The sequence below is a fragment of the Aptenodytes forsteri genome, unplaced genomic scaffold (genome assembly GCF_000699145.1).
Source record: "Aptenodytes forsteri isolate BGI_AS27 unplaced genomic scaffold, ASM69914v1 Scaffold142, whole genome shotgun sequence".
NCBI lineage: Eukaryota > Metazoa > Chordata > Aves > Sphenisciformes > Spheniscidae > Aptenodytes > Aptenodytes forsteri.
Window position 1 is genome coordinate 5,518,026 of NW_008794598.1, and position 15,790 is coordinate 5,533,815.

Genomic DNA, 15,790 nt, shown 5'->3' on the forward strand with positions numbered 1-15,790 from the left:
GGCCCTCCGTAGTGGAGATTTTCTGACTTCCGTTGTGTATCGGTGCCATTCACGCGGAAGAATGATTGACCAAAGCTGTGTTCTTCACACTAACAAAAGCCTCAGTAACTGAAGTTCCCAGGCCTTGATAAAACCAGGTGGTTCGTGTCGATCTGAGTCAGGTAGCTGATAGCTACAACGCGTACGCTCCCCTGTCAGAGCGCTGTGCAGCCGCTGATTTGAGTAAGTACAAAGCCGAGCGGGGGGGTGTTCTCTCAGCTGTATGGAAGCTGCCTTCCTCCTTGTTTTCACCTTCTGCTTGCCTTGGTACAAATCGAGAGGAGAGGGGGGGAAAAAAAAAGCCTAAACAGGACCTATCACTTACTGTTCTCTGGGAGGAAAAAAAAAATCCAAAATAGCCAAGATACACAATTCCTGAATGTGCTCAGTTACGATACATCCTGGTTGGCAAAAGAAACCCCAAACTAAAATCAGTGAGAATTGAATTGGGGAAAAAAAATAAACTACACCTACAAAATCAAGTTACTTAACTCAAGGTTTCCTATTCGATTTGAATCGGTCACTTGAATTAATTCATCTCTCTACAGCCAAGACATGCCCTAGATATTTAGAACTCCTTAATTGTGCGCCGATTACCTGTGTGTGCACACGTGGTTGAGCAAGAGTTGTGTTCATAAAATGACAAACGGGTTACACGTCTGCTTATGTACCAGGAGTTTTTGCTGTAACACCTCTTGCTCACAGGTGTATTTATAGAACCAATTGTCGGTTTATTTCCTGACTGTGCTGTTGCTATAGCCAGGGCTTATTTACACGTATATACATAAGCAAGGTTAAAAAACCTGCCATAGCACCTTGTCCCTAGTTTGTGTTTTATAGAACAGCAGGCCTTACCCCGGCTATTTGAGGAACGCAAGGGCCAACACTAATACAGTTGCAGCGGTTGCCTGTAAGCAGGTAAAATGGGTCTTTCCTAAAACCCTGATGGTGCTTTTTCAGTAATTGCTGTTTATGGGGTGACTCGGCTCTAACCCTGCTGCACAGACCTGCTCAGAGCAGGGACGCCGCTGTGGGCAGGGTTGAGGGCTGGCGGGGTAAGAGCACAGTGTAAGCGGCTGGGCTGGCTCGTTAAGGCCCGGCTTAGTCACTTCCTTTGGAAAGTGTGTAGGATGCACCTACCTCCTGCGTGGGAGCCCCACCTGAGCCTCCTCAAGTTGGAGCAAAATGTCGAGGTGTTCTCTGCTTCCCAGGAACGGACCTTCTCCCAGGCTGGGTGTGCTGGTCTGGCGTGGTACCGGCAGGCAGAGCAGTGAACCTGGGCTTTGCGCTGTCCAAGAAGACCCGAGAAGGGGGTTGGACCTGCTGCAGGAGATGAAACCAGACCCGGCAAAGCCTGGGGCACGAACAGTTCTCGGGATGGTCCCATCTCGTGGCTGCTCTTGAACCTCCTTGCTGCAGTCACCCGGATGAAGGTGGAGAACCTCAGCCTGCGTTCACCACGTCCCCGCTCTGCTGGGAAACCACACTTGGGAGAAAATCGCCGTCGCTTCCTCGCTCTTCTGTGGATGTAACACCCTGGTGTCCTTCGTCACGAGCCTGGAGCTGTCCTCTATCAGCTGGAAAGAAGAATGTCCCTGCTTGGCTGACGAGGCGCTGTGGCTTGTCCCCCAGATTCCCCGGCTCGACGAGTCCTTACTCATCCGCTTGTTCAGAGCAGGGATTTCACGAGACCCCCCCCTCTGAGCCCCACGAGGACATTTCTCGGCTGGTGGCCCGGTGGAAGCAGGAGAGCAAGAGCTGTAGGTGACGGTGGGGCTCCCGGAGGTGTGCCTGCCGCGGGGCTGGGTGCTCAGCTCCTGTAGCAGAGTCCAGAGGCACCTGTACAAGACCGAGGCGTGTCGGGAAACCTGATGCCTCACCTCCTCCAATGTGGAGGCGGAGGGAGGAGGGCCCAAAGACATGTCCCTTCACGCTCGCAACAGCTGAAAACGGAGAAGGAGACTCGCTAGAGCCTTTTTATACCAGCGCAGGAGGCCTCGCTGTCCCGCTCTCACCCCAGAAGCCCTCCTGTACTCCAGTACTCTGGGGGGGTGGCATTCCCGCACCCGCCGGGCGATGAACATCACAAGGAGAAGAGGCTTTTACAGACAGGAGGTGAACAAAACCCTCTGGGAGCTGCCCAGGAGATACACGTCCCTCCACCCCCTGGGGTCCGGAGCCTACGGCTCGGTCTGGTGAGTGGGGTCCTGCCTGCACCGCAGGCAGCAGCAAGGGGCGAGTTGGGGGTGTTTAAAGTATTGCGCCGGGGGGGAAACGAGGAGGTGCCTGTCGGCACCCCTCCATTAGGAAAGGCCATTTGCATGTGTGATGAAGGTGGTTTGCCTCCTGCTCCGGCACGGGCAGTGGGTTGGAGAGTTGGTCTCTTGAAGAAACCGAGATGTTTCCTCCTGTGGTCGCCCTGGGTGGGCAGAGAGGGGAAAGTTTCCCACCCGAGCTCGCCTCGGCGGGCATCCTTAGGCAGTGGCTCGAGGACCAGGTAGGTAGGGCTGCCAGGTGCAGCGAGGCAGCTTGGGGTATCACCTTGACTTTGGGAGTCAGGCAGCTTTCGAGCTGCCTTGGTCTCGAGCTTGCATTAAGGGAGGATTTCTGTCTGGCAGCAAAGAGGGGGGAAAAAAATACCTGGGTGTCTGAAAGCAAGTTGTAAATGATAACAGAGCTGGGTGCTGGAACAAAGCACCGAATCTCCGGGGACAGGGGTGGCTGCAGCATGTCCTCTGCAGCATGTCCTTGCTGCTTAGTCCAAGGCAGCTGATGCTGGGCTGCCTGGGGAAAGGAGCTGGACAATACGGCCCCCACCTTGATACTGCTTCCAGCTTGAAATCATGAAATAGAAATTATTGTAAACCAGGAGCAGTAACAGACTGGGGCTTCCTTCCCGGCTGATGATAAACCTCAACCTAAGAGAGCAGCACGAGCTGCTGTTGATTAATCAGTTGGGCAAAGGTGCCTGTAGCGTGAGCGAGCAGAAGTCAGATCTTGTTTGGTTTACATTGGCGAACCGGAGGAGATGGGCGACTTTTTGAAAGGTTAAATATGAAGCAGCCCATTGATAGGATCTGAACGGAGCCCTTGTTTCATAACACACCGAGCTAAAAAAAAAAAAAACCACCAACAAGGTGTGTCCGCTTTTGTAGGTGTTGGGCAAAGTCTATCTGCGGCTATCACGGCACGGATCCTGCAACCCTGGGGCCCAGGTTCTGTCCTTGTCCCCCGGCTGCCTATTTACAAAGAGGCACCCAGTGTTTCCTTTCCCCACTTCGCTGTCCAGGTGCATTTAAGCTTCTGAGATGCTTAAATGAGTCCTGCGAAATCAGGCAAGGCTAAACTTGACTCTTTTATATTTCTACAGTGTTTTCTGGTTTTTATCATAAAGGAAAGCAGGAAGACTAAAAGAAAATAGACGGGACAAAAAAGGGAAGAGGGAAATCCTTGCCAAGTTCCCTTGCCCACCAGAAAAAAAACCAAACAGCAATAAGACAAATCTTTTACTGGTCCCTGTGAAGGTCTCGGCGGCTCTGGAGGTCTCGGGGAGGGAGGGATGGGTGCTAAAACAGCCCCAGGGTCCGGGGTGGTGGTGGTATGGCACGGACAGCGCTCAGCGGGGAGGGTTTGGTGCCGATTCCTGTACAAAGCAGAGGTGGAAGCGTGTGGAGTTAGGATTTGCTGTCCTCTGCTGGGAATTGCTGGGAAGCTTTCCTACGGCAGCGTTACTCGGAGCTGCTGGCTTTTACACCTCCTTGAGCAGCTGAGAAACTAACTCAGGAAAAACAGCGGAGACGTGTTTCTTCCCTCATTAATTCTGCCAAAATCTGTAGTGATTTGGCTTCCAGCTGAATGTAATTGTGGAAGAGTCTTCTGACCCCTCCAACGCCGGTCTTGCCGATCTCTGCCGGCTGAGGCAGGGACACAGCTCTGCCTGCCCGGTGTCATCCCGAACTTCAGCCATTCATTAAACCTGTGCTGGGAAGAACGTGGTGGGCTCTCCCGGCTGCGTCAGCTGAATTAACTCTTAGCTGTGCTTCACGGCAAGGGTGAAAGTAATGCTGTTTGTGCTGGGCAGGCTGAAGCTCCATCACCCCAACTCTCCTGTGTTGAGTGGTGGGGTTCCACGCTCTGTAGGCCAGCAGCTGGGAAGGCGGGTAAGAACACGCACCCTCAGATTAGGAGATCTGCCTTGAATTCTGCAGAAGCTGTTTGACTGCGTGGTCCGAGTCCCTTCCTCTTATTTCCCTGGCTCCTCGGAAAACTTTACACTGAGTTGTCCCCTCTGCCGACACCTGCTGAAGTCCTGAAACTGAGACAACTCTTTCGCTGTCCTCCTAAGATATCCTGTGGCATCTTCAGCGCTGAAGCTGCCTCGCGTGGCTATTCCAGCACTTCCTTTGCTTTTCCCTGCTGAATGCATCGACGAAATCGCCGTCGCACCTCTCAAAGGATGTGTCTGTGCTCTTGTCACGCACAACTTAGAGCAGCTGGAAGGGACCTCAGTGGCCAAGAGCAGGAGATTGCCTGATGGTATTGCCTGATCTGCTCGCTAGATGAGAGCTGATGATAGCCCAGACTGCCAGAGGACGCACCACAACTGATCGCTTGTGGCTGACAATCGCAGAAAGCTGTGCAAGAGAATTCCAAGATTTGCAGCAAGGACCTGATAATCCCTCCTCAGCATTGAACCGAAGGGAAGGCCACGCGGAGCAGGATATTCCCACCTCTCCTAATGCAATCAGACCTAAACCCAGCAAAATGCGTTGATTGCGTTATTATAGATGGCATTTCCCTGTTCATTTATCAAGTCTTGCCTCTGAGTGATGGCCCTGGAGGTCACGGTAACGTTGCTTTACAGCTTTATGGTACCTGCCCCTCCCCATCTCGGGTCCTCCGAGAGCCTTGAGGAAGGAGCGGTGGCTGGAGCCCGGCAGTCAGGGACCGTGGCAGGGTGAATCACGCGTCCCTTCGGAGAAGGAAGCAGGGGCAATGTGTTTGTGCGAGGCTGGAGGACGCGTGCAAAGCACTAATGCCAGCGTTCATGTGGGCTCGGTTACCCTGTGCAGCTAAAAGCCGTGGGACTAAACATGCCGATTTATAGCCCTTCCGTTTCCCCAGGAGATGAGATAAGGATTTACAAAGCGGGGGGAACTGCTGTGGAAACCCACAGCGCGATTTGGCAGGGAAAACCCTTTCTTCATCTGTTTGCCTCTTGGAGGGGTCAAGGAAGGGCTGAGACACCAATGTGTAATGGGCTGCACCGAGACCCCCCCCAGAAAACACCACCGAGAATGCCGAATTGCAGCTATCTCTGCCTGAGGACCTCCCTCCTTATCTGGTGAAACCTGGGGCCTGATGGAAGAGCCTCCAGAAGCGGAGAAAGTGTCGTGGGATCGCCCTATCCAGCTGCAAACAGCAAATGTGACCAGAGGGAATAACACGTCACGTCTCCAGCGACGGCTGTTGTACCATGTTTTCATTACCTTTATAAAAAGACTCTCATTTTCAGCCAGACCTGCTCTTACACAGAAGCATACGTTATAGCATCAAAGATGCCGAATGCAGAATTAATTCCAGCAGCCTGTATTTTCAGTGCGTGGCATCCACTGTCTTTGCTCCAGAATACAGCGAAGGCGGCTGACGTACCTTAAAAGACAACAGCCTCCAAGCAGACGGCAAAGCAGAAATTGCTTTATTCCCTTATCTCCATGCGTTAGGGAAGGAGAAGGCAGAGTTAGAACTAATCCTGACCTTTAACCATTTGTGTTTCCCTCTTCTCACGGCTCTTAGCTCCAGCTTGTTTCTGCAGGTTAAAGGGAATAAAGACGAGCCACTAATGCTTTGCTTGGTATCCCACCTAGTCCTCCAAAGAGCACGGGCTGTGCTCTGCTGCCCAAAGTCATATGGGGGAACATCTGTGTCTGCAGAGCTCCACTGGGTTTCTCAAAGGGCCTTTCTTTCCTGTTCTTCTGTGAGCTCTGGAATTAGCTCTTCTCTAGAAGACCTTTGGTATTGCAAAATTTGTTAAAGCATACTGCCAATGTCAGAACTGGGTTTTATTTCTCTGCCGCAGTTCAGCCATAGACAAGAAGACAGGGGAGAAAGTGGCTATCAAGAAGCTCTGCCGCCCGTTCCAGTCGGAGATCTTTGCCAAGAGAGCGTACAGAGAGCTCATGCTGTTGAAGCACATGCAACACGAGAACGTAAGTACTCATTTCTCTCCATTCCTGATGAAACAAGGGGGTTTTCTTGCCACCTGGGAGCAAGTCCTTTCTGGTGGCATCACCTTTATTTTAATTGAGAGGTCCTGACATTTGGCACGTGCAGGCAGTCTCGGGGTTTAACTGCTGCCTGTCTGCTGCGCCCAGTTGGCACCAGGCTGAAGCAGATGTGTAATGGGTGCTCCCGTGTATTAGTAAGAGGAAAAGCAGCTGCGCGGCATAGTGAGGAGTCCTTGGATTCCTCAGATGGAGTTCTCGGTGCTCACCCGTGTGCGTGTGCCGTTGGAGAGCTGCTACCTGAGTCCCACGTGCACAGCAAATGCTTATGTGCGTGTGCCATTGGAGAGCATTGGAGACCTGAGTCCCACGTGCACAGCAAATGCTTTCCAGGTTTAAATGTGGATTTCTCTTCTCCATCAGGTCATTGGGCTGCTTGATGTCTTCACCTCCGCCGCCTCCTACCAGGGATTCCAGGACTTGTAAGTTTGGGGTTTGCGTTCGCTCTGTCTAGACTCAGCCGTTGCCTAAGGCACCTGGGACGCAGCAGCAGGACAATAGGTCGGGTTGAGGTGCAGTCCAACAGACTGAGTTGAAAAGGGGCCAGACTAAAGCCAGACATCCCCAAATAACAAGGAGAATCAAAAGCACAAGTCAGTTCCCGTGGCTAAAACACCCCGAATACATAAACAGTTCCCATGCCGTGCTCACAGCTGGGAGAACACAGTATATATAGACCAACGTATGTAATGAAGAGGCATTACATTCCATGGTGTATCACATGTAGCGTGATCCACGCTAACGCACTGCCTGTGTGACTGCTGAGCTAAGAGGCTGCACTTCGGAATGGGAGGAGTATTGTTCATCAGGCCCTGGGGTAATTAAACTGAGAATTTTAAAGATCTGGCTTTCTTTTCATCTTGATTCCGACTGTTCTTGTTTGTTTTTTTTTTTTTTTGGCATTTCCCTCAGTGTTGATGGTCAGGTTGGACGAGCCTTTTTCCCTTCCCCATCCTTCGGCACAAGCAGCGTGCGCCTGGGTTTGGGTTTTCAGCTGATGGCTGGGTATTTAGCAGCCTGAAGCGTTTGAAGGTTCTCAGAGCAGTTCCTGCTGGAAGACCGTCAACTAGCAGTCTCAGTAGGCAGGCCAAAGGCTGAAGGAAGCTAGATGTTGTCTTCCGAGGCAGGGCTAGAGAACATTACAAAGATAAACTTGGGAGCCAACGCAGCAGTTTTGCAAGACTCTTTAAAGCTGCGCAAGATGTTTCAGCTCCCAGATGGTGTAAAGCCGTCCGGCATTGAACATCACTTGAGGTCTAAAGTAAGCTAATTCAGGATCGTTAAAGTTTGGAAGATCCTTGTTCTTACTTGATGTCAGATATCTGATTTGAGGGGAGGAGAAAGGGCAATTATCAGAGCAGGTCAAAGTCCCAGCATCACTGCAGGCTATGCTAGTTAGCCAGGAGCATTGTCACAGTAACTTGCCTTAGTCACAGTAAGTTACACAGCCACAGGAAAAAAACAAGCGAGAACAAGGCTAGCCTGGTTCCCTGTGTTTTTCTTCTAGACTCAGGGCCTTGTCTTACTGCCTTTTAGCTACCTGGTGATGCCATACATGCGGACAGATTTACAAAAGATCATGGGACATGAATTCAGTGATGAAAAGATCCAGTACCTGGTCTACCAAATGCTGAAAGGGCTGAAGGTAGGTGGGTCTGGAGGAGTTTAGAGACTCCCCGTGTCTCCTCTACACATCACCTCTGGGTTAACCGTAACAAAACCCCCTTCCAACACCGTATAGGAAGATTTGGGGGTTTATGGCATCCCCTGAGACTGGATATTTGCTGTTGAACTACCCTTGTTCCAGCACACATCAATCAAAATGACTGCTTGTTCACATCAGTCAATCGGGTATCGAAGCAATCAGCAGTCATAGACCTTGCGACGGTTTTTCTTTGACAGCGGCTGCGTCACTCTTTGACTTGCTCAAACCCTTAGCAAAACCCTGCGTAGAAAGGAGGCGGCTGGTAGCAAAGGGAGCTTCTGCTGAATTCCTAACAGAGGCTCTCGGGGGAGAAGAGAAGAGGGAATGATTTCTTTATCCAATAGAGTAAGGAAGGAACGTGCTGCTTTAACTGGCTGTGAGAGAGCAGAAAGCAATCACTGCAAACCCCGAGATGTAGAGACAATGTCTTAATGCTGCCCTCCATAATATCCCTCACCTGGAGTCAGAGCAGTGGCTTACAGGTGTTAATGAGTTCACCTCAATAACACCTTTCCCCAGATCACTCTTATCTTGAGTTTAAATAAAGGGGGGAAGAACACACCGAAGGTTTAACTGGTGTGGTAAAAGCCCCGTAGTCAGTTTTTGCAACTCGAATCTGATTTTCAGTCTTGTGTTTTAATTATGAGATTTTTTTTTCCCGCATAGTTTAACACCCAAACCAACAAAGTTTTCATGTCATCTACTGACCATGTTCCTACCTGTAACCCTGATGCCTTTGTTTGATAGTTTAAAGCTATTAGTTTATTCGCCGTAAGGAACTGTTGCTCCATACCTCCTCTTCTGCTCTGTGCCTCTTCTTTAGACTGGCAATATAATTGCAAATACTGTCAGAAATTCAGTGCGGAGATTTCTTTTCAAACTGCTGCCCTGGGGGCCGGGGACCTGCAGCAGGTGCAGAGCTGTGTTCTCAGCAAGTTCTTGTTTGTAGCTCTCGTTTCTCTGCTGGAGAACAGAAAGTCTTGCCTGCCGGTGATCACATTGTGGCTTCTCTTTTTATTGCAGTATATTCATTCAGCCGGAATCATCCACAGGGTAAGTTCATGTGCGCTGTTAACTCTGATTTTTGTCTGTTTAGGAGAAACACAGCTTGGTTATAAAGTTAATTAATTAAATTCCTAAACATTGTTTCACTAATAGCCTTGTCTGCTCTAAGGTCTCTCTGGCGTCCTCCCTCTTTTCCCTCCTACGCCCTATATGTGTTTGGATTTGCTCATTTCTGCAGCATTTTGAGGAAATGCTGTATTTTCTGATGAGCTGTGAAGCATTTTATGATGCTTTTTTGAATTAAAACTGTTTAAGAAAAAATAAAATAGTAATCTAAAGCTGTGCAGTCTAGCAGGCACGGTGTCTTTGCTGTATCAATATTGGACTCGGGATGGTATGGGATCTCGTCAAAGGCAAGCGGAGGTTTGGCTGAGGCTCGTGTTGATGCGTTGCAAATCAAAACATCCTTACTGTTCTGCTCTTGTCTGTTGTAGGACCTGAAGCCAGGCAACCTGGCCGTGAACGAAGACTGTCAGCTAAAGGTAGGTGGAAAAGCACCACGTTGTAGCATGTAGCATATCAGATCGTGGAGGAACTGCTCTGCCAGCAGGAATTCGGCACCGTCATGTTTCCTCTTGCCTTCCGAGACTCGATCCGAGGAGTTTCATTACTTGGCGGTTGCAGGCAGTGGGAAATGCTCACCTGCTGATGTAACTTGCTGAATCAGGGCTCAAGACTTCGAATGAACATCCTGTCGCCGTAATTCCTGCGGCATGGCAGTTCGTAACGACTTCCTAAACAAATTCAATACTGCTGAGCAACACTTGCGTTAGGTGAACGATCCCTGAAGGATAACTGGATTCAACCACAGTTACCCTTTGGTTCTCATTCACATGACGGTTTGTGATTCCAGACAGAGTTATTTTCAGTATTGCTCTGAAGGGTTTGCTTGCAGCTCGCTGGTGCAGTGCTCTAGCACGCGTTTTCTGTAATGTATGTTACAGGGAATGGGCTCCGTTGCCCGTAAAGGTTGGGTCAAGCTATGTTCATCTCCAGTATTGAGGGAGATGCCATCCCCTGTCAGCTGCAAGGTGTTTTTATAGGAAAGGGTGGCCTGGAAGCATGCCTTCGCCGCCTGGTTGTAGAACAACTCAATTAAATAAAGCTCATAGAGTTGAAACTTAAGCTTCAAGAAAGGAATTGGCCTTCCGGGTAGCACACAGCGCTGATCCTTTCGGCAGGGTCTTCACGCAACAACTGGTTTTACAGCCGGCTTGCAATTAATAGTGGAATTAAGACAAACCTGTTAGTTCTTTGAACCGTCCCGTGGGTGGCTGTGGTGTAGTTGGAGCTTCGTTGTTATCTGATTGGATCTGCTTCGTTTCCTCTTAGAAGTAGATTCTTGCTTGCCCGTAGGATTTCTCTTTTCTTTCCTGCCCTTCCTTCTCCCTCTTCCTTTGGTGAACTGCAGATCTTGGATTTTGGCTTGGCCAGACACGCTGATGCTGAAATGACCGGCTATGTGGTTACACGCTGGTACAGAGCCCCAGAAGTCATTCTGAACTGGATGCATTACAACCAGACAGGTGAGCTGCCTTGCTTCAGCGGTGTGACTCTCTGGTGACGAGCCCGGGGATCCCGCTGTCACGCCTGGGTCAAATCTCATGTAATCCTCCAGATATTTTTCTTCTTTATCATCAGTGTCCCCTGGAGCAGAGCGAGTCCCAAAGCTGTTGTACAACTCTCAAAGCTAGTGCCTGTGGGAAATGATGAAAGCAGAGATTTTAGCAGTATGGAAAGAACAGGGGAGGGTGGAAAATGGGAGTGAAATTTGAATCGGTGCCTGCTGCAAGCAACAAAGCAAGCAACAGCCCCAGCGATCATTGCTTCCTTTTTACTGGCCTTTTTTATGTATTTTTTTTTCTCCTTTTTCTCTCTGAACAGTGGATATCTGGTCTATTGGCTGCATCATGGCAGAAATGCTGACCGGGAGAACACTGTTTAAAGGAAAAGACTGTATCCTTTCAAGCTGAACCTTTTCCCTGGGGGGCGGGGGGGGCAGTAATAATTCTTGGCGTGTGTAAAAGGGCTTTTATGAAATAAGCTGCTGAGAGAAACAGGTGTCAGTTTGGTTTACCAGGAGGTAATCGCAGGGACCAGCGGGTCTTTTGGTGAGGAAAACAGAGAGAAGATAGGAGGGGGCCAACCCACCCTTAGAAATACACCTCTGTGCTGGCCGCGTGCGTTCTACAGCAGCGGTCTAACCTTGCATGGCCACAGCTCCATCTCCAAACCTGAGGGCACGTGCCCTGGCAGAGTTGTGCCAGCAAAATTATCCGTTGATGAAAATGGCATCCCGGGAGGAGAGCCTTGGAGTTCTCTTTGCCAGTCTACTGAGTCTCCGCTTGTGCGGCTCTGTTGGGTTTGTATCATAACCTACTCATAGCTCCCACGGGTCCTCAGGCTCTCCTGCACCCAGCCTGCAGGCTGAGCTGTTGGGTGGTGTCCAGGGCTCGCTCCTAGACGGGTGATCTTTAACGCAGCCTGCCAGACCTAGATCAACTGACTCAGATCTTGAAAGTAACGGGGCATCCAGGAGAAGACTTCGTGGAGAAGCTGGAGGACAAAGCGGTAAGACGGTTCACTGTGGATTCAGGTTCTTGCTGGCAGAGGTGTGGTGGGGAGAGGTTAACTTGGCCGTGTCTTTGAGATGGGAGAGGTCTTGCTTCTACAGCAGCAAAGAGGAGCGACAGCAGCCTTCCCCCTTGGCAAGGAAGATGTTTCTCTTTGGTAGTGGCACATCTGATGGATTTGGTATTGCGTTGGGAACTGGTGTGGATCGCAGGGACTCCCGGGTGAGGTGCCTGACGCCACAACAAACCACTGACCTCCTCTGTTCTCCAGTTTGGCCCTTAAAGCAGGAATGTTTCTGTATCTCAATTGATAAAAATAGTTTCTTGCAAACTGGTCGCTGGAATGTGACATCTGGGATGATTTGCTGTTCGTTTGCCTTGGCTCCTCTGAGCCACGAGACCCCAGAGCTGTATTTCCCAGCCCCCTGGCACTTGTCCATGTGCAGTAAATGTCTGTGCTTTCCTTTCTTTTTCAGGCTAAGAGTTATATCAAGTCCCTTCCAAAAATCCCCAAGAAGGATTTGTCCGTGCTTTTCCCCAAAGCCAATCCGCAGGGTAAGTCATCTCCAGCATTTCTCACAAGTTCACAGCTGGAAAGGAGGCAGGCTGACCGCCACAGCTGCGACGTTTTTTTTTTCTTCTCCTCTTTCTCATAACTTCTTGCTACTTCCTCCCTTGTAGGTTGTGCCCCTGCCCCTCCCCAGGGCAAATATGTATGAATTAAAAGCAAAGTTATTCTTTATTGGCATTCGAATGGCAATGTTCTGCTGTTCTTGGCCATTTACTTGATTTTATTTATTTATTTATTCTTTATTTAATTTTTAAATGACACGGCCTGTAATGTACAATATTTAAGGAAGAGAGAAACTTCTGACTCTCGTATCAACAAGCCAGAAGAGAGCGGGTGCTGGATGCAATGGGATGTCTAGGTTGTGGGATGCAAACTATGGGATTAAGACAGTTGCATATATCAGCTGCACTTGGTATGAGAGTTGGGATGGATTTTGGCTGATATTGGCTTCCAGAGCTTGTTGCTTGTAGCCAAGCAGGTGATATTATCATCAGTAGCATTTAGATAAACAAACCAGCTCTTCTTTTTTCATTAGTATTTCCCAGCCCCACATCTAAGGCATCATAGGTTTTGATAAAGTGCTAAGAGAGCCCCGCAGTCTTTCCAGTAATCTTATTTTTACTTTTTTTTTTTTGAGTACAGCGTAGATCACAACTGCTTGTTGAACACCTGGATCTATTGATACTTAACAGGCAGCTGAAATGTGTAATTTTCAGGGTAAAAATTGATCTCTTGCAAGGAGCTCTTTTCCCAAGTAGATTAGAGGTGAGAAGGAGCAAAACTCTTCTAAAAGCTGAAAGGAAGAAAGCATTAAGCTGTTAAAACCAAGGGGGAACGAGGCCGACAGACTTGTCGGTATCTGAGTTTCCTGCCTTCCTGTTTCCCAGGGATGTATAGATTTCTGCATGGATTACTCACGTTAAGACTACTTTGAGTTGCAGGGGTCAGAGTGAAAGCAAGTGATTAAGACTGAAAAATATCTTGACGGTACTGGCTCGCTGCTTATGTTCTCGCAGCCCCATCCACGCAGCAAGGCTTATTCAAGACTAATTTGTTATTTCTGCACAATTTACACCTCCGGTTCTGTTAGTAAGAGCTCCCTGAGGCTGCTGTTGGGCAGATTTTGCATCCCCACTGACGGGAGCTCCACGCTACCTTGGCCAGGTTGAGGAATCTCTTTCGCTTTCAGGTCTGGAGATGTAGTACTGGAAACACTAGTCCCATCACTTGCAGGGTTGATGCACAGGATGCCTGTTCTCCACCGCCCCTTGCTTAGCCCTGTTCCTGTCTTCTCCTACAGCAGTGGACCTGCTTGATAAGATGTTGCAGCTGGATGTGGAAAAGCGCCTTACAGCGACGGAGGCATTGGCTCACCCCTATTTCGACCAGTTCCGAGACATTGAGGAGGAGACAGAAGCGCAACAGTCCTATGATGATTCTCTGGAACATGAAAAGCTTTCGATAAATGAATGGAGAAGTAAGTTTAGCTTCTTTGAAGTTCCTGTCCAGCACGGGACTTTCCTGCCTCTCTTTCTTTCCTGTGCACGTGCTGAGCGAGGCTGCGATTGCCTGCTGGTGCCTCGATGATCGCGCACATCTCCCTTTCCTTGCTCTTGCTTTTATGCATTCGGCAAAGATCCCTCCATCTCTTCAGGCTCTCTTTTTGCCTTTCTGCTTTCTGTCTCTTCCTCCCAGCTTGTACTTGCCATATCCTCTCCACTGAATGCCTCCTCTCTGCACGTATAACAGTCAAATTTTCATTTCTGTCCTCTAAAATCACACACGCTAGTGATATTCACGACTATTTTGTTCTGTTTTTCTAGAGCATATTTACAAGGAGATCTTGTCCTTCAGTCCCATTGCACGGAAGGACTCAAAGAAGCGAAGTGGCATGTCATTATAGCGACCGGTGCGGCTGTGGCTGGGATTCACTTCTCCTGGATGACGGGTTGGATTTACTCCACGCTGTCTTGCTGGTGGCCATCGTTTTGGCCTGCGGGACTTCTCTGTGTGCCAACGCAAGGATGACACCGTGCTGCGGCCACTGGACTTTGTTCTACTAAAGGGGGAAGCACCCCGAACAGTTTTCAACACAAGAGATAAATATATTCTCATTGAAACTTTAAGTGGGAGAATTTTACCTGGTGTTTCTTCCCCCCCCCGCCATTTGTCCACTTGAGAGAGCACGGGTTTCATTGCTCCCTTCTCATTAGTCTTTCCAAGCACAGGTTTTAGTACATTAATTAGGGATAAGGTAAAGAAAAAGGTAAAATTGTCTGGGAAGTGAGTCCCAAGCAAAATAATCAGAAATTAGTGAAATTCAGCATAACAAGACTTTATCCAGTCTAACTCTGAGCGCGTCCCCTTTCCCTGAGCAGTCAAACAGCATCCAGCACAGCGAGGTTGCTGGGACGGTGTCGGCTCCAGGACACCACGGGAATCCAGTCGATCATGGGTCCGTGTTCAGAGCAGCTCCAAACTCTTGCTATACACACAACTCCCTGCTAGGGTGCTTCCCCCTCCGGACGGCCGCTCTTTTTCGCTCTGCTTATTTCATTCCCTGGGTTTCGATCAGTGCCGTCTCCTCCGTACCGCCAGCTGCAAACACGTCCTGGGAATTCAAGGCCACTTTCCCACCTTGATAGACCGGGTATCCCAAGGAGCCGGGTTATCATCAAACAGTCCTGCTGCCCCTTCTTTCTGCTCAGCCTGGTTTCCCCAACCGTTCTCTCTTCGCCACGCTTATCTCTCGCTGAGCACCCTCTCCCTGGAGTCACCCTGCCTGCTCCAGGCTGCCTTTATCTCCCGGCAGGGCTGGTGTTTCCTTACACAGCCCAGCGATGTTGGCCCCTTACATTCTCCATTCCTTCTGCTCTGCGGGGTCAGTTGAACCAGGGATCCTCTGCTTCAGTTCTCTTTTGAGGGCCGCTCGTTCCTCAGTATGAAGAGACATTCAAACCGATCATTTGGAAAATGGTCAATTGTCAGTCCTAAGGCTCAGCTCTCAAACTAACAAAAAGTTCATATATTGGGGAGAAAAAAAGCATAAAAATATGTTGCGTGAACGATCTAGCATTAACAGAAAGAGGAACACAATAATTCGGTGAGCGCAGAAAATAATTTTGGATATCTTAGTTTCTTGGTATCAGATTAGCTCCTTCTGTCAGCATCATTATAAATTGCATCTAAGATAATCTTATTAAATAGAATCTCTCTCAAAAACCACTACAGAGTAGAAAACATCCTGGAGAGTAAGAGCTTCACAGATTCCCTTTACTGCACTTTCATTGAGGTTTTGCATTTCTTATTTGTCTATGCAAATTTTAATTAATTCACTTATTTAGTGAGTAATTCTTGGTAGCGACAAGAAATTGCCTTCTCTGAAATGCTCAGAGTCCCCGTGTGCGACAGGGGTGGGACTGTGCAGTGCTGCTGGCGCTCAGCTGGGGAGAGCGCAGGTCCCCGGCCAGCTGCACCCAGCCCTGCTCTAACACACCGTTTCTTTAGTAGATGTAGAGTTTTGTACGAGATGAAGAACAACACAATAATCTCG

General features: G+C 49.3%; 1 protein-coding gene across 4 annotated transcripts; it reads left to right on the plus strand.

Annotated features, from left to right (window-relative positions):
- Positions 1–136: 136 nt before the first annotated feature.
- Positions 137–14,360, plus strand: MAPK13 (mitogen-activated protein kinase 13). Of its 4 annotated transcripts, XM_009272868.2 has the most exons (14): positions 137–222; positions 866–957; positions 1,251–2,234; positions 6,119–6,248; positions 6,687–6,745; positions 7,860–7,968; positions 9,052–9,081; positions 9,528–9,575; positions 10,505–10,619; positions 10,978–11,049; positions 11,585–11,664; positions 12,143–12,221; positions 13,538–13,714; positions 14,061–14,360. In XM_009272868.2, the coding sequence occupies exons 3-14, from the start codon at positions 2,116–2,118 to the stop codon at positions 14,138–14,140; spliced, it is 1,098 nt and encodes a 365-aa protein (XP_009271143.1). In that variant the 5' UTR covers positions 137–222; positions 866–957; positions 1,251–2,115; the 3' UTR covers positions 14,141–14,360. The 4 variants fall into 4 exon arrangements, with proteins under 4 accessions (XP_009271143.1, XP_019325901.1, XP_019325902.1 ...); XM_019470356.1 differs by having other exon boundaries at positions 13,538–14,146; XM_019470357.1 differs by lacking the exon at positions 137–222 and having other exon boundaries at positions 812–957; positions 13,538–14,146.
- The last annotated feature ends 1,430 nt before the right edge of the window (positions 14,361–15,790 follow it).